The 26,707-nt window shown below is 47.4% G+C and overlaps 2 protein-coding genes across 33 annotated transcripts in view; one reads left to right on the top strand and one right to left on the bottom strand.

Annotated features, from left to right (window-relative positions):
- Positions 1-26,707, top strand: part of MYO19 (myosin XIX) — a 53,233-nt gene that overhangs the window by 7,967 nt on the left and 18,559 nt on the right. For 7 of the 29 annotated variants that reach the window (XR_014821329.1, XR_002337206.2, XR_014821324.1 and 4 more), the window contains exons 1-8: positions 4,225-4,273; positions 4,895-5,062; positions 7,299-7,451; positions 15,527-15,668; positions 16,023-16,171; positions 18,321-18,434; positions 25,423-25,555; positions 26,184-26,253. Coding sequence is in view for 16 of the 29 variants with exons in the window: in XM_084985067.1 (XP_084841193.1) it covers positions 7,440-7,451; positions 15,527-15,668; positions 16,023-16,171; positions 18,321-18,434; positions 25,423-25,555; positions 26,184-26,253 (620 nt within the window). In the remaining 13 variants the exon portion in view is untranslated. Of the gene's footprint in view, positions 1-3,719; positions 3,804-4,224; positions 4,274-4,894; positions 5,063-7,298; positions 7,452-15,526; positions 15,669-15,994; positions 16,172-18,320; positions 18,435-25,422; positions 25,556-26,183; positions 26,254-26,707 lie in introns of those variants that run through there. The other 22 variants (XR_014821330.1, XR_014821319.1, XR_014821325.1 and 19 more) reach the window with 10 other exon arrangements.
- PIGW (phosphatidylinositol glycan anchor biosynthesis class W) lies at positions 246-4,049 on the bottom strand. Of its 4 annotated transcripts, none has more exons than XM_021067315.2 (3): positions 3,963-4,049; positions 3,250-3,352; positions 246-2,173 (listed from the first exon to the last, which is right to left on the bottom strand). In XM_021067315.2, exon 3 carries the CDS (start codon positions 2,162-2,164, stop codon positions 653-655), a length of 1,512 nt encoding a protein of 503 aa, XP_020922974.2. In that variant the 5' UTR covers positions 2,165-2,173; positions 3,250-3,352; positions 3,963-4,049; the 3' UTR covers positions 246-652. The 4 variants fall into 4 exon arrangements, with proteins under 4 accessions (XP_020922974.2, XP_020922975.2, XP_020922977.2 ...); XM_021067316.2 differs by lacking the exon at positions 3,963-4,049 and adding an exon at positions 3,555-3,660; XM_021067318.2 differs by lacking the exon at positions 3,250-3,352.

Raw genomic sequence — 26,707 nt, 5'->3', positions numbered from 1 at the left:
CCCAGGCTAGGGGTCTAATTGGAGCTGTAGCCACCGGCCTATGCCAAAGCCACAGCAACGCAGGATCCGAGCCGCGTCTGCAACCTACACCACAGCTCACGGCAACGCCGGATCGTTAACCCACTGAGCAAGGGCAGGGACTGAACCCGCAACCTCATGGTTCCTAGTCGGATTCGTTAACCACTGCGCCACGACGGGAACTCCATACTGAATCTTTTTTAAGATTAAAATTGAGCAGTAAAGAATTGACAATTCCACGACTGGGATATTTTAATGTAAATATTATAAAAATAATACATACAATAAAAATACAGAATGGTGATAGGTGATATAAGACAAAGTCAAAATCTTCCTCACACCCTCCAGTCTTCCAGTGTCATGACTGTAAATACAACAATTTCTTTAAAATACTGAAATTTATAAGTATTCTAATAAATCACAAGGGCTTTGTTCCTTCTGTGTTGGTTTGCTTTATATAGCCTTGCCATACATTTAAAACATTAAGCATCACCACTGTTACAGTAGGAAAGAAACTTAATTTTATAATAAAATATAGTTAACACTGGGTTGCCAAAACCCCATTTTCTTCACATTTTATATTTATTCTTTCTCATTGAATAATACAGCTCAAAACATATCCTCCCCTAATTGATCACCAAAATTTTATAGTCTTATTTTGCAAGTGTAGCACATATATAATTAAGCAGTTGCTAAACATGTAGAGATTGAGCAGAAATAAGGCCCACAAGGTATTGCTGTGTAATGTATCTACTGACAGGTTGATTAGGCCAGTTGTTACATTTGACAGCAAGAAAAAGATTAACTGGTTTCTGTTCATTGCTGTGATTAAACAACAAATGGGTTCCTTTCTTTCAGCTTTAGAGACTAGAGATTCTGAATGCTTTTTATTTATGCCAGGTGACTGGATAAGTTCCCAAGAACATGGTACTGCTGCCCCTTTAATTAGAAATTTGGCAAAACTCAAAATTATATCACCCAGTAATAAACTACTAAGAAGGATCAGGCAAGAAGCAACTATCCAAATACAAAAGGCTAAATTGGCCATTCTTCGAGATGCTACTTCTACAGTTACCTGAAGTATGTAAAGAGCTATGAAGAGGCCAATAGCTGTCAGTAGAACACAATATGTTACTTTTATCCAGTCTTTGATATGTGGTCTTTTCTTAAGCACATATGACCCTGTTTGAACACCGGCCATGTGTATCGCCGCGTACCCCAAGGTAGAGATTATTCCTTCTCGATTGGCATTTAATAAGCCAACCCTTGTGCCACTGCCATCAGTACCATACAAAATGAAACTTTTCAGTGGGGTAAAATTAAGAGCTAGCTGGTATAATACAGTCATGCTGAGAGCCACAATCCAGGATTTATTTAGGGGAAAAATAATCAAAAGCAGTGACGTTATCAATTTCACAACTATTAAGGTAAAGAAAAAGTTCCAATGAACTCCATACTCGGTTAAATGTTCCTGATAGCCTATGGATTTTATAATGACCAATCGCCCCATTCCTAGGAGGACTAATGGCCAAACAGAACACAATGACTTTCTAAGATAACAAAGTCTGGACCCTTTTGTATATATTCCCCTCACCTCTGGACAAACCATTGCAGTCCCAAAAATAAAGCCTCCTACTCCAAAATCCATTGCTCCTGTCCCGTAGAGCTCGGTTTTGGCAAATCTTCTGGGAAAAAGTGGGAAGTCCACAGCCAAAATGGCAACAGCAGTAAATGCACTATTAATTACACGGAAACAGGAGACGGCTGGAATGTATTCTGATTCTAGACTGACTTTCAAGAATTTTTCAAGGATTTTCTGGACAGGCATTCCAGCATAGCAAGTTCTCCTGCAGTATATTTCATAGAACAGCCCTGCCCCAAAGATAATTACAATGAGGTACTCAAGGAGGACAAATGTAGAGAAAACAGTCAAAGTGATCACCAGGGGAACTATTAGGAAGGCAAAGTCAATGAAGAATCGAGTTCTCCAGGTGTGTGAAGAAGAACGTAAGTGCGGTGAGAGAACAATCAGGAGCCCTCTGCATAGGATACAGAACGCAGGCAAGCACAAGCCCTCAGTGATTTCCAGCACGCTCGTTCCATTGTGATTACTGACAAAAGCTTCCTTCATCTGCTTTTGAGACATTTTTTCTTCCTGTGAAAACAAGAGCAAAGGAATGCATTTATGGAAAAGAACATTCTCATGGAATTGGCATATTTATTTATTTTTGTTTTTATTTATTTATTTATTTTTGTCTCCTTGTATATTCCAGGGCCGCACTTGCGGCATATGGAGGTTCCCAGGCTAGGGGTCTAGTCAGAGCTGTAGCCGCTGGCCTGCGGCACAGCCACAGCAACGGGGGAATCCGAGCCTCGTCTTCGACTTACACCACAGCTCATGGCAACACCGGATCCTTAACACACTAAGTGAGGCCAGAGATCGAACCCGCAACCTCATGGTTCTAGTCAGATTCGTTAGCCACTGAGCCAGGACAGGAACTCCTATTTTTGCTTTTTGAGCCACACCCAAGGCATATGGAAGTTCCCAGGCTAGGGGTCAAATTGGAACTACAGCGGCCAGCTTATGCCACAGCCACACAGGATCCAAACTGCACTTAAGACCTACACCTCGGCTCACAGCAACGCCAGATCCCGGACCACTGAGATACAGCAGGGATCAAACCTGAATCTTCAGATACTAGTTGGACTTGTTTCCGCTGCGCCACTATGGGAACTCCCGGCATATATATTACATATACCTGACTTGACTTTACTCATTCCTGGATTTCACTGCAGAATCTACGACTTGCAATTCCCCATCTCCTTAGGACTATGGCAGAAGCCTAACACCAATTATGTGAGGATAAGGATGTCATACTAACAGTATGAAATTATTGGTTAAAAAGCTTTAGGTAGTCTCAGTATAAGGCAGACTCACAAAGAAGGTGAAGTTGAGAAATAAACTGAGAATGGAATCACAGTAGAATAGGAATTCCTACTACAAAGCATTGTCTATGTCATGAAGATAATGTAATGAAAATTGAATACACCTAACTAATGATTTAGAGTCAAATCTGAGAGGGAGGAGGAGAGGGACTGGGAAAGAGAAAGTATTTAGTATACTTTGGAGTTGGGAGCCTTGGCTTCTGCCCAGATCCTCTCTGAACATGCTGCCTCTAGTACAAAATGCGAATCCTTCAGTGATCTCCTGAGCCCCAGGCAGCTCCTTACCTTATTTACAGGTTAAGGTGTCGATAGGTAGAATGGACGCTAATGATGGAGGAGTGTTAGTTGTTTTAAATGGAAATAAAACCTCTCTGCCACATATCAGTGTCTGAAAAATGGCACACAGGAAGAACACGTTTGTTGACCAAACAAGAACCACACTGAATAAAAGAATGCTTGCATGCGTGATGGCCCGTCTCGGCAACAATAGCACCGGAGGAAAAAAAAAAAACGATCAGAACCGGCTGGCCTTCAAATAAAAGAGCCCTTTTCGCGGCAGACAAGCGCCTTGGCTGTCCCTGCCCTTATACCTCACGTGTTCCTGGTGGTCTTGGCGGCCCCCAGTAAAGGGCTGTGTAAGCCGGCCTGGAGGACCCACGCACCACAAGGAAGGCGGCCGCTTCCGCCCCCCCGAGTGGCGTTTCCGGCCGACGCGGGGCAGCGGGCGCTTCCGGGCCGCGTCCCCGCCCAGGAGCGCGCCCATTTTCCACGCCCCACGCGCGTCCTTCTCTGTCTTGGTCCTGCCCAGCCGAGGTCCTTTCTGGCCGAGACGCCAGCAGGTCGGTCAGGGGAGCCCGAGCAGAGAAGGCGCGTCCGGCACCTCACCATTGGCCCTCAGAGCCCACGGCGAGAGCCCGTCAGTGGCGGCGGTCAGGGCTCCCGGTCTTCCCACTGGGAGGCCCAGGCCCCCCTCCCTTTCGTCTCTCCCGCACTCTTACTCGAGGCTCTCAGAATGTTGCCTCCCGAATCGAACCCCCAGCTCCGGACCCCGGCGTCCCGGGCGGCCCACGTGCACCCCGCGCCTCCAGTGCGCGCCCCGCCCCGGGGGAGGAGCCGGCCGGCTCCTGGCCACTCGGCCGGAGCGGCAGCCGGCGGGTGCCACCCGGCGTTCCCGCTTTCCCTCCTCACTTGCTGGCTCCCGCCCCCTCCACGCCCCGGGCTCTTCCCGCCGCCTTCACCAGCCCGCCCGTCTCCCTTTCCAGTCGGGCCGGCGGGGCTCGCACGCTCGGCGGCTCGGGCTGTGGGACCGGTGAGTGCCTCCCCCCAGCAGGGTCCGAAGCTCTTCCCGAGCCCGAAAGGGCAAGAGAGGCGGGTAGGCTCCCGTAGCGCTGAGGGAGAGAAGGGCGTCTCTCCCTTCCCTTTGCCCTTTTCTTTTTGACCGTCTCTTACCGAGGAGAGAGCCCAGAACAAGGACTTTTCATGGTCACTCACCCGCGTGCCGGCAGGGGGCGGCCCGGGGTGAGGGGTAGGTCCCCGCTCCTGCTCCTCTCCCTACTTAGGGACCTGGGAGGGGGCGGCTGGCCCCGGGAGGCGTCAGGGCAGCGGCGCCCTTGGCTGGGGTCACGTTCCCCTTCCCTGGAAGGACATGCTCTCCCCGTGTCAGGTGCTTTTGGAGCGGCATTCAAACCCTTGGGCCCGGCGGGCACCTCGCCGGGACAGGGAGTGCCCGGTTCCCGCCGGGAACCTGGGGGCAGGGCGGGCAGGACCCTTACCCTGCTCTTTCTCGGCGGCCCTCCCACTGTCCTCCGAGCCGAGAAAGGACCAGAGGCGGTGGGGGAAGAGAGGGGAGGAGCTGACGGTCAGGTTGCCACTTGTCTTGCCCTGACTTGGGGTTTTCATCTATTCATTACCGTCTCCCTCCTGCCCACAGTCGACACACCCTTCATACCCTTTCCAGAAACTCTTGGCTTGTAACTGCGAAGCCGACAAGGGAGCAAAGAGCTGGGAGAACTGGAGAAAACCGCTCTCACCTGACTTGATTCTGGCTGGAAGTGGATCTTGCATCCTAACAACCGACATCTGCAGCGCACTCTCAGAGGTACTGTCCTGTTTGACCCTGCACTCAGCATTGTGAGGTCTGGGTATTAGTAGTTCTTTTTGCCAACGGGGACGTGGAATAAGGCTTAACGAGCTCCTCTGAATTGTTTTCGGTGATTTGGGGCTCTGGATTGTAACCCCACAACCTGTCGTGTTTCCCCTCTGGTGCTCTCTCAAGATGAGGTTCCAGTTGAGGGATTTGTTGGCCTTGAGTCTCGAGAGTCCTCCGCATGGCTCTCCCTTGCATGGGGTACAGCCAGTGTCCAGGGTGAATGTGTCCAGCACAGTCCTGATGCCCTCCTCTGCCTGAAGTGTCTTTTTGCTAACTTCCATGGAAGTCCCTATCCCTGAGTTCTCTGAAAAGCTGAATGTATTCAGAGCCTTAAAGTTTCTACTGGAGGGAGTTCCCATCGTGGTGCAGTGGTTAACAAATCCGCCTAGGAACCATGAGCTTGAGGGTTCGATCCCTGCCCTTGCTCAGTGGGTTAAGGACCCGGCGTTGCCGTGAGCTGTGGTGTAGGTTGCAGACGCGGCTCGGATCCTGCATTGCTGTGGCTCTGGCTGGTGTAGGCCGGCGGCTACAGCTCCAATTCGACCCCTAGCCTGGGAATCTCCATATGCCACGGGAGTGGCCCTAGAAAAGACCAAAAAAAAAAAGTTTCTACTGGAGTTCACATCATGGCTCAGCAGAAACCAATCTGACTGGCATCCATGAGGACACAGGTTTGATCCCTGGCCGCACTCAGTGGGTTAAGGATCTGGCATTGCCGTGAGCTGTGGTGTAGGTCGCAGATGCGGCTCAGATCTGGCGTGGCTGTGGTGTAGGCCAGCAGCTACAGCTCTGATTCAACCCCTAGCCTGGGAACCTTTTTGTGCCACAGCTTTGGCCCTAAAAAGACAATTAAAAAAGAAAAAGTTTCCACCAAGGTCAGTCCAATTACAGACACCTCCTTGCTGGGGAGGTGTGAGGCCTGGAAGGTGCCTGAAAGTTACTTACAGATTTCCGGAGATTAGCCTTGGCCCAGCCTCACAAACGCCTCTCTCTGATTTCCCTTCTCTGATACCTTCCCCTTTTTAAAGTTGAAACTGGACTGTTCCACCTGATTAGTGCTTCCACATGGATTATCCATCCTTAGTAACAGGACTAACAGTCTTCCCCCTTGAACGCGGATTCGGGTTTGCGTTTTGTGTAGATAGAGTGCTTTCACCTGATTGACCTTCACAGCCACTCCTGGGGAGGTAGATTTTACGCTCCCCCTTTTCTTTCTTTCTTTCTTTTTTTTTTTTTTTGCTATTTCTTTGGGCTGCTCCCACAGCATATGGAGGTTCCCGGGCTAGGGGTCCAATCGGAGCTGTAGCCACCGGCCTATGCCAGAGACACAGCAATGCGGGATCCGAGCCGCGTCTGCAACCTATACCACAGCTCACGGCAACGCCGGATCCTTAACCCACTGAGCAAGGGCAGGGACCAAACCCGCAACCTCATGGTTCCTAGTCGGATTCGTTAATCACTGTGCCACGACGGGAACTCCCGCTCCCCCTTTTCAAGGTGGGCGGGGAAGGTGAGGTGGCTTACCAGTGAAGGACTGGGCCCTCCCACAACAACTTTCCTGCAACATCAAGAATTAACCTCAGGAGTTCCTGTTGTGGCGCAGCGGAAACAAATCCGACTAGGAACCATGAGGTTGCGGGTTCCATCCCTGGCCTTGCTTAGTGGGTTAAGGATCCGGTGTTGCTGTGAGCTGTGGTGTGGCTTGGATCCCCCGTGGCTGTGGCCTAGGCCAGCGGCTGCAGCTCTGATTCAACCCCTAGCCTTCGTATACCTCAGGTGCAGCTCTAAAAAGCCAAAAAAAAAAAAAAAAAAAAAAAATTGACTCCAGGCTTCCCACCCCACTGACTACTGGCTGTCCTAAGATAGGAGATTTCTGTCTGCAGGAGAGGCTTCTCTGCCTTTCAGTGCCCTCATCCTCCATGGCACACTCACCCAGATTTGCAGCCCATCCCAAACCCCGTACTTAGCCTGGCCCCGAAGGAGCCCAGGGACCCTCTGGGGGCTCTCCTGAAAGTTTCCCCTGTTCCCTAATTGGCGGGGCGGGATGGACTCACCCCCTCTGCCCAGGCTAGGCTCGTCCCTGTTCATTTTGGTCCCTCCTGCTTGGTGGGAGGAGCAGGATCAAGTCACTCTGGAGAGGCCCTCACCTCTGTGTGACCCTTGTCTTCTCTCTCTCCTACCACAGGCCCTAGGGTAACTTGTCTCAGAGATTCCTCCAGAACGGAGCCCTTGGCTGGACCCATGCCCCAGCCTGTGCCCCCATGACCAGGTGGCTAGCACTCCTCGTGTCTGCAACCCAGAACCCTGGCTGACCACACTGAGCAGGATGCGCCAGCAGGTAAGCCCTCACCCTCTCAGATAAGCCAGGCCCTCAAACACCTGAGGCATCGCCCCATCTTTTGCTTGCCTGACTGAAGCTTCCACTGCGCTGACCTGGAAGGAAGGGAAAGACCCTTTCAAGGTCTTTGTTCTCTTCTCTCTTCAGATTATCACTCCTATGCTTTTCACCTGTTGCCAGGAATCTCTTCCTGATACCTAAATTGGCTCTCTTGTGGTTTTTAGCTCTTCTCCCTGGGATGGGTGAGGGAATCCATAGGGCATTTTGGTGACCTTACAAATCTCAACCAGTGAGGGAGTCCTGAGAGCTGAGACCTCGCGGCCTGAGCTGTCAAGGCAAGTGGAGGCCTGGGGCTTCCAAGAGGGCATATTCCTTGATGCTGAGCCCTAAAGAATCAGTAAGAAATAAATAGCCAAGTGGAGGTCAGGCAGAGGTCAGCCAGTGCAGAAATGTGGGAGATGACCTTTCTGGAAATATACAAGGATTCTGATGAATGGATCATGGGTTGCATGGGGGTTGCTAATGGGACATGAAACCTGCCTTTACTCCAGGCCTCTGCCTCTCTGCACAGGCTCCTGTGACCCCAGGCCTGTAGGATTCCAAAATATCCTTCACTGTGGAACCCCATGTCATACCTGCATCATCGTTCCCATGCAGCTTTAGGTCCAGAGAGAATACCACTACATATTTGCTAATTTTTTTTTTCTTTCTTTTTTTTTTTTTTTTTTTTTGGTCTTTTTGCTATTTCTTTGGGCCACTCCCGTGGCATATGGAGGTTCCCAGGCTAGGGGTCGAATTGGAGCTGTAGCCACTGGCCTACGCCAGAGCCACAGCAACACAGGATCCGAGCCGCGTCTGCAACCTACACCACAGCTCACAGCAACGCCGGATCGTTAACCCACTGAGCAAGGGCAGGGACCGAACCCGCAACCTCATGGTTCCTAGTCAGATTCGTTAACCACTGCGCCACGACGGGAACTCCTAATTTTTTTTTTTTAATGTTATTGGAGTCTGGTTGACTTACAATGCTGTGTTAGTGGTATACAGCAAAGTAAATCAGTATACATATACGTATATCCATTTTTTTCCAGATTGGGTTATTACAGAGTATTCAGATTTCCCTGTGCTCTACAGTAGCTTCTTGTTACTTATCTATTCTGTGTATAAGAGTTTGTTAATCCCAACCTAATTAACCCTTCCCACAATGTTTCCCCCCTTGGTAACCATAAGTTCAGTTTCAAAATCTTTGAGTCTGGGAATTCCCTTCATGGCTCAGTAGTTAACTAACCCATCTAGGATCCATGAGGATGCGGGTTCGATCCCTGGCCTCGCTCAGTGGGTTAAGGATCTGGTGTTGCCATGAGCTTTGGTGTAGGTCGAAGACATGGCTTGGATCCTGGGTTGCTGTGGCTCTGGCGTAGGCCGGCAGCCGTAGCTCCAATTTGACCGCTAGCCTGGGAATCTCTATATACTGTGTGTGCGGCCCTAAAAAGGAAAAAAAAAAGAAAGAAACCTTTGAGTCTGTTTTTCTTTTGTAAAAAAGTTCTTTTTTACTGTTTTTTTTATTAGATTTCACATGTAAGTGAAACCACGTGATATTTGTCTTTCTCTGACTTAGTATGTTAATCTCTAGGTCCATCCATGCTGTTGCAAATGGTATTTCATTCTTTTTTTATGGCAGAGTAATGTTCCATTGTGTTTATGTACCACATCTTTATCCATTCCTCTTTTGAGGGACACTTAGGTTGTTTCCATGTCTTGGCTATTGTAAATAGTGCTGCAGTAAACACTGGGGTTCATGTATTTTTTTCAAATTACGGTTTTCTCCAGATGTATGCCCAGTATCAGGATTGCTGTATCATATGGTAGCTATATATTTAGTTATCTTTTTTTTTTTTTTGTCTTTCTGTCTTTTCTAGGGCTGTACCCACAGCATGTGGAGGTTCCCAGGCTATGGGTCTAATCGGAGCTGTAGCCACTGGCCTACACCAGAGCCACAGCAATGCCAGATCCGAGCCGCATCTGTGACCTACACCACAGCTCATGGCAACACCAGATCCTTAACCCACTGAGCCAGGCCAGGGATCGAACCCACAACCTCATGGTTCCTAGTTGGATTCGTTAACCACTGTGCCACGAAGGGAACTCCTGTATTTAGTTTTCTAATGAACCTCTATACTGTCTCCACAGTGGTTGCACTAGTTTACATTCCCACCAACAGTGTAGCAGGGTTCCCTTTCCTCCACAGCCCTGAGTTTTTATTTACTAAGTGTTGCTACTGGGCCGAGGCAGATGTTTTAGAGGATTCCTGCCCTTGAGGAGCTCACGGTCTGGTGGAGTCCTAGTCAGGTAAAGCAGAATGACCAAGTGTGAGGTCAGCCAGCCTCAAGGGAGCCATAGTAGACTCTGCTGCTTGACCTTCTCCCAGCCTTTTGGCTTGTGAAACAAGTTCGAAGCCTGGAGAGGGGAAGGCAAGACAGGCTTGTCTGCTCTGGGCTTTGTTATTGTTCATTTTTCATGTATTTATTATTTAAAAGGCAGTAATGTTCATCATAACTGTGCTAGCAGCTGCTCCATGTTGAGCCCCTTGCTATGCATAAGCGCTATACTAAGTATTTTACACATGAAATTGTGTTTAGTTCTTGAGAAAGATGCAGTATTGTATGTCTAGTGCTATTATATCCCCGTGTTGGAGATACGACTCAGAGAAGTGACATATTCAGGGTCACATTCATGGAGTTCCCGTCGTGGCGCAGTGGTTAATGAATCCGACTAGGAACCATGAGGTTGCAGGTTCGGTCCCTGGCCTTGCTCAGTGGGTTAAGGATCTGGCGTTGCCATGAGCTGTGGTGTAGGTCACAGACGCGGCTCAGATCCCGCGTTGCTGTGGCTCTGGTGTAGGCCAGTGGCTACAGCTCCAATTAGACCCCCTAGCCTGGGAATCTCCATATGCCGCAGAAACGGCCCTAGAAAAAGCAAAAAGACAAAACAAAAAAAACAACAACAAAGTCACATACATGAGCTTGGGTTGCTGCTGTGGCTTGGGTTTGATCCCTGGCCTGGGAACATTCATATTCTGGGAGCACTTGAAGAATTTGTCCTCAAGAGTATACCTGCTGCACCACGGAAATGGAAGACAAACTAAGCCAGCAAAGCAAACTGGAGTTTGAGAACCTGGTGGAAGAGACCAATCACTTTGTCTGCACCACTTTCGTGTCCAGGCGCAAGAAATTTGATGGAAAACAGGCATTAATGATTCCTCTGTCCTTGGAGATGGGATTAAGATGGCAGAATAGAAGGACTGGAGCTGAACTGCTCTCCTAAAAACAACAGCATTTACAACCAAATACTGAGCAATCTTCAACCAAATGGACTGGAAACTTTCAAAAAGATATCCTACTCCAGAAGACAAAGAGGAGGCCACATCAAGAGGTAGAAGGGGCGATTACTCTATATAAGCAACCCCATATGTCCAGGGTAGGAAGCCCCACAGGCTGGAAAGTAACTAGAGCACAGAGACTAACCTACAGGAGTGAGAGTTCTGAGCCTCAGATCAAACTCTCATGTGTGGGGATCTGGCTCTGGGAGAAAGAGCCCCCGGAGCATCTGGCATTGAAGGCCAGTGGGGCATGTGCGCAGAAGCTCCATGGGACTGGGGGAAACGGAGACCCCATTCTTAAAAGGAGCACATAGACTTTCACGAGCACTGGGTCCCATAGGAATCTGGGTCAAACCTGACTGCAGTTCTTGCAGGACCTCCTGGGGAAACAGGGGTAAATGTGGCTTGTTTTGGGGGAAGGACATTGGAAGCAAAGCTCTGGGGAATATTCAGCAGCGGTGCCTTTCTCTGGAGGTGGCCATTTTGGGAAAATCTGGCCCCACCTATCAGCCATGAGAAGCCCCAGGACAAACAACAATCCAGGTGGGATCACCGCCCCGCCCCTCAGTAAACCTGCTGCCTAAAGACCCCCCCAGGCACACAGCTGCCTCCAATCTCACCCAGAGAGGAAGCCCCATCCACCAGAGGGATAAGAATCAGCTCCACCTACCAGTGGGCAGGCATCAGCCCCTCCCATCAGGAAGCCTAGAGCAAGCCCTGTACCAACTTCAGCCACAAGGGGGACAGACACCAGAATTAAGAGAGGCTACAACTCTATTATCTGTAAAAAGGTCACCACACCAAAAACCTATAACAATGAAAAGACAGAGAAGTATAACTCAGATGAGGGAGAAAGAACAAACCCAGAAAAACAGCTAAGAGATCAGGAGATTCTCAGCCTCCAGGAAAAAGACTTTAGACTGTTAATGCTGAAGATGATGCAAGACATTGGAAATAACCTGGAGGCAAAGATGGATAATTTACAGGAAACGCTGAACAAAGAGATACAAGATACAAAATTTAAGCAAGAAGATATGCAAAATACAATAACTGAAATAAAAAATTCATTAAGAGCAGCCAACAGCAGAATACAGGAGGCAGAAGAATGAATAAGCAAGGTGGAGGACAGAATAAGGAAATTATGGATGCAGAACAGAAAAGAAAAAAAAAGATTGAAAACAAATGAAGAGAGTCTCAGAGAACTCTGGGACAATATTAAACACACCAACATCCATACTATAGGGGTGCCAGAGGGAGGAGAGAGAGAGAAGGGGACAGAAAACATATTCCAAGAGATAATAGCCGAAAACTTCCCTCACATGGGAAAGGAACCACTCACTCAAATCCAGGAAATGCAACAAGTACCATATAAAATAAACCCAAGGAGGAACACCCCCCGAGACACATATTAATCAAACTGACCAAAATTAAAGGCAAAGAGAAAATCTTGAAAGCAGCTACCGAAAAGAAACAAATAACATACAAGGGAACCCTGATAAGGTTATCAGCAGATTTTTCAGTAGAAACTCTGCAGGCCAGAAGGGAGTGGCATGATACGCTTAACGTAGTGAAAGAAAAAAACCTCCAACCAAGATTACTTTACCCAGCAAGGCTCTCATTCAGATTTGAAGGAGAAATCAAAAGCTTCACAGATAAGCAAAAGCTAAGAGAATTCAGCAAAACTAAACCAGCTTTACAACAAACACTAAAGGAACTTCTCTAGGCAGAAAAGACAGCAACAGGAAACAAAAATACCACAAATGACAAGGTTCACCAGTAAAGGTATGTATACAGTAAAGATAAGAAATCATCCACGCACAATTATGCCACCAAAATCAGAAATCATGAGAAGAGGAAGGTACAAATGCAGGACATTAGAGGTGCACTTGGAATTAAGAGACCAACAACTTAAAATAATCTTGTGTGTATATATATGTAGACTCTTGTATCAAACTTCAGAATAACTGCAAACCAAAAACCTACAGTTGATACACAAGTAAGAAAAATCAACTCAAATGCCATACTGAAGATAGTCATCAAGCCAGAAGAGAGAAGGGAAGAAAATAGAGCAACAAAGCCGCATTCATTATAAGCGATGTGGAAAATAAAGATAAGCCAAAATAACATTAAAATTACCCATAACTGGGAGTTCCCGTCGTGGCGCAGTGGTTAAGAATCCAACTAGGAACCATGAGGTTGCGGGTTCGGTCCTTGCACTTGCTCAGTGGGTTAACGATCCAGCGTTGCCGTGAGCTGTGGTGTAGGTTGCAGACGCGGCTTGGATCCCGCATTGCTGTGGCTCTGGTGTAGGCCAGTGGCTACAGCTCCGATTCGACCCCTAGCCTGGGAACCTCCATATGCCGCGGGAGTGGCCCAAAGAAATAGCAAAAAGACAAAAAAAAAAAAAAATTTACCCATAACTGGGAGTTTGCATTGTGCCTTATCTGGTTAAGAGCCCCAACATTGTCTCTGTGAGGATGTAGGTTCAGTCCCTGGCCTCCCTCAGTGCGTTAAGGATCCTGCATTGCCACAAGCTGTGTAGGTCCACTGTTGCTGTGGCTGTGGTGTAGCCCTTAGCTGCACCTCTGATTCAACCCCTCGCCCAGAAACTGCCATATGGCACAGATGCACATGTAAAAAGAAAAAGAAAAAAAAAAAAAACCACTACCTGTAATTGTACTACCCAGAGATAACTGACATTTTAGAGGATGTCCTGGGTTTTTACCCTAAATATGTATTTAAAGTATCATACTTTTTTTTTAACCTACTTTATTCATTGTAAGGCTGTGCTGTAAGCTCTTATTTGGACATTTGGGATATTTCCAATTGTCCTGCAATTATAAATGTTTCTATATACACTGAACACTCTTATGGCCTTTACCTAGGGTTGTTTTCTAGAAGCAGAATTGTAGCTTTAGGGACATATTCTAAGACTTTTCATGTATCATTGTCTAATTAGAAGAGTTGCTTTTAAAAGAAGAATAATAGCTAACTTTTAGGAGCATATATTAGGTGTCTTTTCTAAATTCTTTCTGTACTTATTAGTATTGTGGAGTAGGTACTACCAGTGTTCCCACTTTACAGATGAGGAAAATTGAGGCACAGAGAAATTAAGAAGGTTTCATAGGATTATACAGCTAGGAAGTGGTGGAGTCTAGCTTTTCAAGTCCAAGTCAAGGACCATTATCCTCAGCTGCCTCTCTGGTAGGATCAGGGCTGTTCATAAATTATTGGCTGGTTTGTGTGATTTTCTTCTTTCCCCTCTACTACAGGGATTTGCATGGACCCAACCATGCTCTGACCTCAGCATTTATCCTGGAAGTCAAGAGCCTCCCTTGTGCATGCATCATGATGGGCCCAGCTTCAAAGAACAGGCACATCTTTGGAAAGAACCTTATTCCTGGGCCTCTCAAGTGACACTTGCCACCTTGGCTTGAGGGTTTGAACTTCTAAGGTTCCCTTGTCTCATAAGGCACCCACACATGGGGAGTTCCCTTTGTGGCTCAGTGGTTAACAAACCTGACTAGGAACCATGAGGTTGCGGGTTCGATCCCTGGCCTCGCTCAGTGGGTTAAGGATTTGGCATTGCCGTGAGCCGTTGTGTAGGTCACAGACTCGGCTCAGATCCTGAGCTGCTGTGACTGGTGTAGGCCGGCAGCTGCAGCTCCGATTCGACCCCTGGCCTGGAAACCTCCACATACCACGGTTGCAGCCCTGAAAAGTGAAAAAAAAAAACAAAACAAAAAAACGAAAGAAAGAAAAGGAACCCACACATGTTATATCACAGACCCCTTCTCCCAGACGCAGATTTCAGCCAGGTTACTATCTTCTATGCCATCTTCCCTGCAGCCCCCGGGGAGAAAAGAGGAGAAATGGGATCAAGGAAGGAAAACGGAGAGAGGAAGCGTGGAAAGTGTTGACGAGGAGGATGGGCCAGGGAGAGGGAGAACCAGCCTGTTGCCCTTGGGGCTTGTTCTTGACCTCATCTGACTTCTGAGCCAGGATTCCTCTCAAGTAGACCAGGGCAGCAGGAGCTAATTAATTAGACTAAATTTAAGCCTCAAGAAGCAGGTGAATGAAGGCGTGGGGCTATCTCACCGGTGATTTTTCATCTTAGGCTGAATGAGCTCTTTTAGAAAAGGTCCAAACCATGGTTCGGTTCTTCTATTTTCTTTTCTGTTTTTTTCTTTTCTTTTCCAGTATTCCTGTAGCAGCCCCCTCACCTCAGTCCCCACTGCTGCCATCCCAGTAAAGTTGGTAGCTGGCCAGGCTGGAAGCTGGAATGCATGGCAGAGGGAAGGGGATAGCATTTACTGATTTTTTTTCTTTTTCTTTCTTTTTTCTTTTCTTTTCTTTCTTTCTTTCTCTCTCTTTTTTTTTTTTTTTTTTCTTTTTGTAGCATTTACTGATTTACTGAGTACACGCTGTGTGCTGGGCACTGACTCAGTGCTTCTTGTCTTTTATTTTTTTTCCCAAACAGTTTTGTGAGTTGACTTTATTTTTCTTTGTTTATAACCTTAGAGAGGTTAAGTAATTCACCCAGGCTCACAGGCCAAGTAAGTGGCACAGCTGAAATTCAAACAACCAGATGATGAAGCTAAAGGCCTGTTCTCTTCCCACTGCGCAGGCCCCCACCCTAAGGTGGCTGCCAGCTGGTCTGAGTCCAAGCTCTCCTGACCCTGTTATTCCCACCCAGGTTAATGGCCACGGTTCAGGCTCTGATGCCCACAGTGGCGGAGAGTCCCTCAGAGAAGAGCTGCAGGAATTCCTGGGCGGGGAGGCCCTGCTGCACCAGCTGGATGACCTCACCCAGGTGAATCCTGTCACACTAGAGACAGGTATGGCCCCCAATACTCAAATGTGGGCTCTCTCAAGAGGGCGGGGGTGGGATGAGGGTATTTAGCACCGCTGCCCCTGGCCAGACCAAGGCAGGCAGGACTCCTGACCTGGAGCCAGGTGGGCTGCTCCAGACCTCTCTGCATGGCAGCAGCCCCCAGGCTTGCCGCCGGCACAGGCTTTGCTCCAGATTGGGCTCATCTTAATTAGATCTTGTACCTATTCATCAGGGAGCTGCTGGGATCTAATGGCTCTTGGCTAATTGCAAAGGGAGCGCTGTTAGGCGGATGTTTGTCTGCATATGCAATTCTGTCTCTGTTCGAGCCAGAGTTTGCTAAAAGGCACTTCTGCCTCAGTCCTGAGGTGTCTGCAGGCCCGGTACTCAGCAGACATGTTCTACACCAACGCTGGCTGCACCCTGGTGGCTCTGAACCCCTTCAAGCCCGTCCCTCAGCTCTACTCCACGGAACTGATGCAAGAGTACCACGCTGCTCCTCAGCCCCAGGTAAGACTCACCGCCTCCCATGGCCTCGGAGCTCCCCCTCCTCCCCAAAGCCACCTTGCAGCTTCCCTGTGCTTATCCATGTGTTTGCCAGCCAGGCAATCATTCAGAGTCTACTGGTGCCATGGCCTTGCCCACCAGGAGCTCACAGAATTTTGGACACATAACAGTAGGTTCAGAGTTCCCTCTGTGACACGACGGGATCACCAGTGTCTCTGGAGCACTGGGACACAGGTTCGATCCCGGGTCTGGCAGAATGAGTTTAGAATCTGGTATTGCTGCAGCTGTGCCATGGGTCACAACAGCGGCTCACATCTGATCCCCAACTCGGTTACTCCTCATGCCATGGGGTGGCCAAGAAAACCAAAAAACTGGGAGGTGCAAAATGGGAAATAGAGAAATATTTATTCAGTTCATTTTGGAACCTGAAACGGGAAATAGAGCAGATGATTTTTTTGTTTGTGAATTTATTAATAAGGGATTTACAAGAGTACTTTTGTGTATTTAACAGAACACTTTTTTGGAAAAGGAATAAAGTATATTCTTTGCCCTAGAAGATTGAGCACATGCTCACCTGCGCTGATTAGAATGAGGAATAACTTCTTGCAGAGCTGGGGATGGAGCTGGTACCAACGAGTCAATGTTGAAGTGCAGGGAGAAGCAAGAGCAAGCTTGCTGGCAGGAGGGGAAAGAGGCAGCAGATCAGGGTGGGAGGATAGGCCGAGGCTGTGGGTGAAGGGTCTGAAGCACCACAGGCGGCGGAGAGAGTCCGGGGTGAGGTAAGGCTGCCAACAGCCCACTGTGGGGATGATGACTCGGGAAGTTGGGGTCATGGAAGTGAGATGGGAGACAGAAGAGCTGGAGGCTTTGTAACAGTTTGGGTGAGAGGTGCATGGGGTGAAGGACCATTCTGACACCGTCCAGGGCGGTGCCCTCTCCCTTCGAGAAGCTGTGGGGAAGTGATCATCGCTGGCCGGGCTGTGCTGGGCTGGCTGCGCCTTGCACGGGTGGCCTGGCTCATGAGTGGTTAGTGTCCGAATAAAAGTCAGGCGAGGTCTGGCCTAGGAGCCCGTTTCTTTCTGATTGTCTGCTTCTTCAAAGGCAAAGCCATGTCATGGTCCCCTCTGTCCTCACTGCCCAGCTTAATGCCCAGCACATTGAAGACAATTAATGTTTATTGATGGAAAGGAGAAGAGCAACTCTGGAGTTCAAATCACATGTGCACTTTCATTTGCTGAGTGGCCTTGAGAAGGTTATTTAACCTGTCTGAACCTCAGTTTTCTCATCTGTAAAATAGAGTTAACGACCCAACTAATACACAGACTTCTTAGGCAGTAATTTGTAAGAAAGTTTTTGCAAACTGCCAAGTACAATAACATAAAATAATAACTAACCAAATAAGACTATTAAGATGGAGTTTCCAGAGTTCCCATTGTGGCTCAGTGGAAATGAGCCCAACTAGCATCCATGAGGATTCGGGTTTGATCCCTGGCCCCACTCAGTGGGTTAAGGATCTGGCGTTGCCATGAGCCGCGGTGTAGGTTGCAGACATAGCTCGGATCCTGCATTGCTATGGTTGTGGTGTAGGCCAGCAGCTGTAGCTCTGATTCAACCCCTAACCTGGGAACCTCCATATGCCGCAGGTGTGCCCCCAAAAAGTTTAAAAAAAAAAAAAGATGGGAGGATAAAGTGTTAATGTCACAGAATGATCAAGATTGGCACTGCTTCCAGACTTGACAGAAGATAAAGGGAAAAAGCCCACAGGTGTTCCTGTCATGGTGCAGCAGAAATGAATCCAACTAGGAACCATGAGGTTGCGGGTTCGACCCCTGGCCTCACTCAGTGGGTTAAGGATCCAGCGTTGCAATGAGCTGCAGTGTAGGTCACAGACGTGGCTGTAGTGTAGGCCGGTGGCTATAGCTCCGATTGAACCCCTAGCCTGGGAACTTCCATGTGCCATGGGTGCAGTCCTAAAAAGACAAAAAAACAAAAGCCCACAGTTGGGCCTAACGTTATTACCGCCAGGAAATTTTCCTAGTGGAAGTCTCCTGACACTGCTGTGAGCAGCCTCCCCATCTCAGTTATCTCTGCATCAACCATTCCTTGAAAACAAGTGTTGGCTTACATGACCTTTCACCCCTTGATGTTTCAGAAACTGAAGCCCCACATCTTCACTGTGGGTGAACAGACCTACAGGAATGTCAAGAGCCTGATGGAGCCAGTCAACCAGTCTATCGTTGTCAGTGGAGAGAGTGGTGCCGGAAAGGTAGGAGGGCTTCTTTGCTGCCCTCTCTGCTTCATCACTGGCCGGACAGGCAGAGAGGCGGGGGGTCATTTCTTGGGGAGTCACTGGGCAGCGGTGGGAAGGCACTGGGCAGGAAGTCATTATAGCTCTGCTGTAACCCCGCGACACTTTGCTGCCAGAGCCTTCATTTCCTCATTGAAGGGCTCGCCCAGCTCTGACATCATTGGAAATACAAGTCAGCTGTTGGGGGTTCCAGCACAGTGCTAAGAGCTCATCACACAGATACTTAGCTTTCTCAAACCTCAGTTCTTCTGCTTTTAAAATGGCAGGGAGGGCACAACCAACCCCCAACGCATGGGACTGCTGAGCGTGAAGTGAAGCATGTACTTCAGGCACTTGCCATGTGGCAGCACTCCTCCAAAAGTAGCTGGGGTTATCTGTGGGAAAGGATTTGTTGGAGTAGCCCATCAGCACCTCTGGGTTGCCCTTGATGGCAAGGGCAGTGCATTGGGCCAGCTGTGGGTAAGGTCAGAGACTCCCAGTGTGGCCCATGTGGTCCCTGGGCAGCAGAATCACAGCAGATGAGACAGAATGTTAGACAACGAGGGGTGAGTCGTTGCACAGCTGGTCAGAGGAGGCTACTGACCCAGGCTCCACTACCTTCCTATCAAGCCTTACCAGCCACCCTACCCTTTTGTCAAAGGATTCTTTGGACCATAAGCCGCCTTGTCCTATACTCACATCTGAGAGCATCACTGAGCACCTGCCGGGTTGTGGGCCCTGGGCTAGCCAGTAAAGAGTGGCAGGGGGAGGAACAGGAGGAAAAGTGCAACAGCTGGTTTTCACGGGGCTCGGAGCCCACTGGGAAAGACCGACAAGGAAAGAGATGAAGACAGCAAGCAGTAGGGATGAGGGCTAGGACTTGGGTAAGGAGGGGATCTTTGAGAGCTATGTCAAGATGACCAGTGCAGTGGCTCCTGGATGACGCCCATTGTCCTCCAGAATTGCTCTGGGGAGCTGAGGCTGCACCTGGCTCAGGACCCATGCAACCAGAGCTCAGTAATTCTTTATTGAACAGCCATTGTGGTAGGGAGCTGGACCTGGTATCTTTTTAAAATTTATTTTTAAATATAGTTACATTGTTCAAAAATCATTCAATACAACAAGGCTCACAAAGAAAAACAGCAACCCTGCTCTGTATCTCTCAAACCTATTTCTTCTCTCTAGAGGCAATGACTTTCCCATACTTGAGCACTTTGCTTGGGTGTCTGCATCCATATTTCTTTTTTTTTTGCAGAAAAATTAGCACATTTTTATTGATGAATACAATATGCTTTATTAGAGATCTTTTTTCCTTTTTTTTTATTGCTCAAATGAATTTATCACATCTGTAGTTGTATAATGATCATAACAATCTGATTTCACAGGATTTTCATCCCACAGCCCAGGTACATCCCCCCATCCCCTGCATCCATATTTCTAAACAACATGCTTATATTATTAGTTACTAATTTTTCAACTTTGGACCTTATCTGTCCATTACCTGATTTGATAAGGATTTAGTCCTATTTGCCTGCCCCGAAATACGTATGGAATTATATCATGATTTCTAAGTTAATAAATAGTATTTATATTACGACCATGTATGTGTTATTCACAGCAGAGCTAGGTAATATACTATAATTATGTTTCTTGTAAAATTTTTACTTTCTCTCTGCTTGATAATTGCCGCCATATTTTTCATTTGTTATAGTTTCTATATACCTATTATTAGTTGGCTACAAACTTGTCACCAAAACTGGAAAACACCTACCCAAACTGGCAAGTACATCAGGTGCTTTTTCTTGGCAACCCTCCCTAGAGCTTTTACATCTCCTGCTCCCCTCTGGACTGGTGGCTGTCAAGGGCTGCTGGCACACAGCTACTGCCTGGGAGCTGTCTGCCTCACTCTGGATACTCAGATTGCTGTCTGTCCTGTGATAAATATCCCATTGTTGGAGCCCAGTGGCTTCCTCTTCTTGCTTGTTTTTATGGAGCACATTCTTAAGTAGCTTCCCGGCAAATGTTTCATGAAGGGCATATTTTTGAGTCGCTGCATATCTACGAATGCTTATTTTGCCTTAATCTGACATGTTGGCTGGATTTTATAATTTCACATTGGAAATCATTTTCTTTCTGAATATGCAGTTATTTCCTTAATATTCTTTTGAGTGTTGCTGTCGAGAATCCCAGTCCATAAATTGGTGAATTTGTGTTTGCTTTCCAAAAGTTTTTAGGGTCGTCTCTTTTATCAGTAGGTATTAAAATTCACAGTGGCATGTCTTGGTATGGTTGTTTCTCATTTGCTGTGCTAGATACTTTGTGTGGGTCTTTTTAACCTTGAAACTCATGTTTTGATATTTTTGTGTTATATCTAGTAATTTAATCATTTACTTCCCTTGTTTTCCCTTTTGTAGAACTCATATTAGTCTGAAGTTTGATAAATTGTCTAAATGCCTATTTTTCTCATCTATTCTTCTACCTCTTAATATTTTGGTCTGTCTTCTGGGAGATACTCTCTTAGAATTTTTAATTTTTATCCCCCCCCAGTTTTTGTTTTTTTTTTAAATAGCCCCACTTGTGGCACATGGAAGTTCCCAGGCTAGGGGTCAAATTGGAGCTGCAGCTACAGGCCTACACCACAGCCACAGCAACATTACATCTAAGCTGTATCTGCATCTTATGCCACAACTTGTGGCAATGATGGATCCTTAACCCACTGAGGGGGGCCAGGGATCAAACCGCATCTTCATGGATACTGTGTTGCATTCTTAACCTGCTGAGCCACAGTGAGAACTCCTTTATCAAAATTTTTAATTCCAAATGTTCTTCCTTGTTCTCTGAATATTATTTTCCCACCAGCGTCCTGTTCTTATTTCAGAGGTTTGCTATCTTCTCTTATATTTGAGGATATTTCATGATTTCTCCTTGTCTTCTGCTCTTTTCATTTCTGTTTCCAAAATTCATTTGTTTCCTTCTAGTTCCTTTTCTTCCTGCATTGTGATATTTATCATTCATGTAAAAGAAGTTTACCAAATAGTTAATGATCCTTGAATTTCTGATAATAATTGAGAATAGGGAGTTCCCATCGTGGCGCAGTAGTTAACAAATCTGACTAGGAACCATGAGGTTGCGGGTTCGACCCCTGCCCTTGCTCAGTGGGTTAAGAATCCAGCGTTGCTGTGAGCTGTGGTGTAGGTTGCAGACGCGGCTTGGATCCTGCATTGCTGTGGCTCTGGCATGGGTCGGTGGCTACGACTCCGATTTGACCCCTAGCCTGGGAACCTCCGTATGCTGCGGGAGCGGCCCAAAGAAATAGCGAAAAGACAAAAAAAAAAAAAAAAAAAAAAGAGAGAGAGAATAAGGCATTAAGCAGCTGATTAGAATCTCTTTTGCTTATGGGCAGGAGACCTCACTATGGGTAGCTTTCTAAACTTGTGGGACCCTGAATGTCTATAACTCTTCTGAGCTTGTCAGTACCTTCAGAAAAGATTCTTCTAGCCTTCATCAGAGAGATGGAAGCTGTAGTTAAATGGCCACGATAAAAACATGAGCAACGATATAAACATGAGTACGAAGGTACTTAGCATCAGACTAGACATGCCAGAAGAATGCATCAGTGAACTTGAGAGTGGGTCAGTAGAAATCAAAAAAAAAAGAGAGAGAGGAAAAATTGAAAAACAAAGAGAGAAATGCATTCGAGAACTTTGGTGTAATGTCAGGATTTACTATACTTGTAATTGGAGTCCCAGGAGAAGAGAGAGGATGTGGATCATAAGGAGTATCTTCAAAATTATCAAAAGATGCTAAGCACAGAGCCTAGGAGCTCAGGAAGCACTAAGCAGGTGGAATACAAAGAAAACACACCTAGGTACATTATAATCAAATTGCTGAAAACCAGTCATAAGGAAAAAATCTTGAGGGAAGCTAGGAAAATATACATAAAATGGAACAAAAATAAGAATGGTAACAGGCATCTCGTCAAAAACTACAAGATAAGGAGTTCCCGTCATGGCGCAGCGGAAACGAATCTGACTAGTATCCACGAGGATGCAGGTTTGATCCCTGGCTTCTCTCTGTGGGTTAAGGATCCGATGTTGCTGTGAGCTGAGGTGTAGGTCGCAAACGTGGCTCAGATCTGGCATTGCTGTGGCTGTGGTGTAGGCTGGTGGCTACAGCTCCCATCAGACCCCTAGCCTGGGAGCCTCCATATGCCATGGGTGTGGCCCTAAAAAGATAAAAATAAGAAAGAAAAGAAAATGAAAGCACAACATATCAAAATTTGTGTTTAAAAAAATTGAGTTCCCGTTGTGGCACAATGGGATTCACAGCAACTTGGGAGTGCTGGGACCCAGGTTCAATCCCGGGCCTGGCACAGTGGGTTAAAGATCTGGCCTTGCTGCAGCTGTAACATAGGTCACAACTGCGGCTCATCTGATCCCTGGCCTGGGATCTCCATGTGCCATGGGGCGACCAAAAAAGAAAAAAACAGTGCCTACAGGGAAATTTGTTGTAGCATTAAATGCTAATGTTAGAAAAGAACAAACTCAAATCATTGATCAGAGTTTCTGCCTTAAACTAAGTGGAAAAAGAATAAAGTAGTAGGAGTTCCCTGGTGGCTCGGGTTAAGGACCTGGCGTTGTCACTGCTGTGGCTCTGGTTACAGCTGTGATGTAGGTTCAATTCCTGTCCCTGGTATAGGGGACAATCCTCCCATGCCGTGGGCATAGCCAAAAAAAGAATAAAGTACATCCAAAGTGAGCAGAAGAAGGAAATAAAGTGGGGTGAAAAAAAAAAAAAACAGTAACATAGAAACAACAAAAAAAAATAAAATGAAATCAATAGCTGTGTCTTTGAAAAGATTAATAAAATGTATAACCCTCTAGTCAAATTTGAAGAGGGGAGAAGATAAATTACAAATGTCAGAAATGAAAGAATAGACATCACTTAAGATCCTCCAGATAAGAGGTTTTTATTAACTATTTCAGTAAATTATACAATTTAATGAAATTGAGAATTTTTCTTTTCTTTTTTTTTTTGTCTTTTTAGGGCTGCACCCATGGGCACATGGAGGTTCCCAGGCTAGGGGTCTAATCATAGTAGTAGCCGCCGGCCTGCGCCAGAGCCATGTCTTCGACCTACACCACAGCTCACGGTAACACCAGATCCTTAACCCACTGAGCAAGGCCAGGGATCGAACCCGAAATCTCATGGTTCCTAGTTGGATTCGTTAACCACTGAGCCACAACGGGAACTCCGTGCAAGAAATATTTTGAAATACACAAACTGCTGAAGCTCACACAAGAACTATATCACCTGACTGTCTAAATCTATGAGAGAAATTTGTCACAGTTAAAAACCTTTCTGTAGGAGTTCCCATCATGGCGCAGCAGAAACTAATCTGACTAGGAACCGTGAGGTTGTAGGTTTGATCCTTGGCCTTGCTCAGTGGGTTAAAGATCCGGTGTTGCCATGAGCTGTGGTGTAGGTTGCAGACGCGGCTGGGATCCCGAGTTGCTGTGGCTCTGGCGTAGGCCGGTGGCTACAGCTCCGATTAGACCCCTATCCTGGGAACCTCCATATGCCGTGGGTATGGCCTTAAAAAAGACAAAAGACAAAAAAAAAAAAAAAAAAAAACCCACAAAAACCTTTCTGTATGGAAAGTCCAAGTGGCTTCATTTTGTGGATTCTACCAAATATTTAAGGAAGCAATTTTAAATCTACACAGATTTTCTCAGAAAACAGAGGAGAGGGAACATGACCTACTTCAGAGGAAGACCTAAAAGAATTTATTTAAAAAAAGCTACAACTAAAGAGTTTAGTGAGGGGTGGGGAGTTATCGAGGTGACAGGATACAGAGTCAGTATATAAAAATCTAGGAATTTTTGTCTTGGCTCAGCAGTAATGAACCCAACTAGTATCCGTGAGGATTTGGGTTCAGTCCCTAGCTTTGCTCAGTGGGTTGGGGATCCGGCATTGCCGTGAGCTGCAGTGTAGTTCACTGGCACGGCCTGGATCTGGTGTTGCTGTGGCTGTGGTGCAGGCCTCAGCTGCAGCTCTGATTCAACCCCTAGACTAGTAACTTCCATATGCCATGGGTGCAGCCCCCCCCCCCCCCCAAAACAAATCTTTTGTGTTTTGGTTTTTGCTTTGGGGGAAGGGCAGCGCACCTGCAGCTTATTGAAGTTCCCAGGGTGAGGGTCAAATCGGAGCTACAGCTGCTGGCTTATTACATCACACAACACTAGATCCCAGCCGTGTCTGGGACCTACACCACAGCTCATGGCTATGCCAGATCCTTAACCCACTGAGCGAAGCCAGGGGTCGAACCCATATCCTCATGGGTACTAGTCGGTTTCGTTTCCACTGAGCCAGGACAACAAACAAATGGAAATTAAAATGAAAATAGAGCTCATCTCAACTGGTCAAAAACAAAACTGAAAGACAAAAATTTTTTAAAAACTTGAAAAAAAGAAAAAACAGAATTTTATAATTAGATTTCCTGCATGTAAATCACAGTCTTAACGTTTACTAGATATGTAATCTTCCATAAAATTAACATTTTTTTTTTTAATGCTTCAGTTTCGTCAGTCCGAAAACAAGTAGTTTGTAATCACACCTGCCTCTCTAGGGTTGGTAAGAACATGCCTAGAAAGTCTCCTTAGTTCAGGGTCTACCACAGAGTCATCAGTTAGTCGTGAGCCTCAGAGGCACTGAGTCACTGCTCAGGTCAAGGTGGATTGTCCTCCGCCCAGCCCCCTTGTCTCTGAAGCTCACGGGCAGGAGCTTGGAGAAGTGGAAGTAAGTGTCCCCATTTCCCACATGGGGAAGCCCTGGCCCAGGGACACAGGTGAATTCAGCATCCCCCTTTGGTCAGCAGCACGCATTAGAAAAGAGGGCTCTGGTGGGCCCAGGCCCTCTGGCAGGCTCAGAGGTGGGCACAGCACCCACAGGGCAGTTTCTGTCGCAGACATGGACATCCCGCTGCCTGATGAAGTTCTACGCTGTGGTGGCCGCCTCACCCACATCCCGGGAGAGCCACAAGATCGCAGAGAGGATCGAGCAGCGCATCTTGAACTCCAACCCCGTCATGGAAGCTTTTGGTAAGCTCAGGGTCCACTGCATGGCACCTTAGTCCTGCTTCCTCCGGGGTTTGCCCCCTTTCATCGGGAGGAGCAGTGTCTTGAGACCCTGTCGTGAGGGGCGGGAGGACGGCTTAGCCTCACTGCCTTGCATCCCCAGCCTCCTCCCAGGTTAGAGGGGGTATCACTCACTCCTTCCCCCACCCCCCTCCAGCCTAGGCAGCTGTAGCATTGGTGCTGGAGAGGACCTTCTGGCTCACCCAGTTCAAATCCAGCCTTCCGAACAGTTTCCTGATGGTTCAGAAAGAGGCCTGATCTAAGCACACACAGCAGTTGGTGTCCACGATGCTTTCTCAGTGTTGTGCCTTATTGTCTACCTTGATAGTAACAGCTTGTTTTTTCATCCTTTCCCTTCAAAGAAAACAGTCCCCGACTGCTTAGATTTCCTCTATCCAGTTCATTGCCAGGAAGCTCTAACCCTCCTGAATCGCACTTGCTAAAGGCCCAGAGCCCAGGCCCTTGTCCTGTTCCCTGTGACATGGAGACCAACAGAGGGGCCTTTAGGTGACTTGAGGATAGAGACCTGGCCCCAGCAGACCACAGGCACCTTGGCCCATGGGGACTCTGTAAACGTAGGTGTGCTCTGCAGGGAACGCGGGCACACTGAGGAATAACAACAGCAGCCGCTTTGGGAAGTTCATCCAGCTCCAGCTGAACAGGTGATCTCTGCTGCCCCCTGCTGATGGGGGTGTGGGAAGTTTGCAAGTGGCTGGGGCAGAACCCAGCTCCCCCTGGAGTATGTGGGATAAGTGCACCTGAGGGTGATTGTCAGACCTGGAGAACTAGGGCTGCTCCAGCCTCAGGGGCCCTGGGGCAGTGTGCTGGTCGCAGCCTGTATGTTCTGCCTTCTGCGCTTGCTTGGAGATGTCTAGTTAAACTGCCACGTCTGGGCCATACCTCTGATCTTGAAGCTGGGTCTTGCGTTCCCGCCTTGGGCTGAGACAAAATGATATACAGAGGCCTTGGTCCTGCTCATGACTGGTTGCAGGGGAATGTCTCAGATTCTGCCCCTCAAGGATCTACTGCATGGCCTAGTCTTTAGGACCCTCGCAGACTAAGTAGAAGACGTGGGGGCAGGTTGCAGTCTGGCCACAGTAAGTACCCAATAAATGG

This window comes from Sus scrofa, chromosome 12, assembly GCF_054392235.1.
Source record: "Sus scrofa isolate SSC_HxYL_T2T_F1_AM1 chromosome 12, Sscrofa_HxYL_maternal_Yorkshire_Landrace_v2.0, whole genome shotgun sequence".
Lineage (NCBI taxonomy): Eukaryota > Metazoa > Chordata > Mammalia > Artiodactyla > Suidae > Sus > Sus scrofa.
The sequence above is the reverse complement of the archived record's forward strand: the minus strand, read 5'-3'. Positions and strand labels throughout refer to the sequence as shown.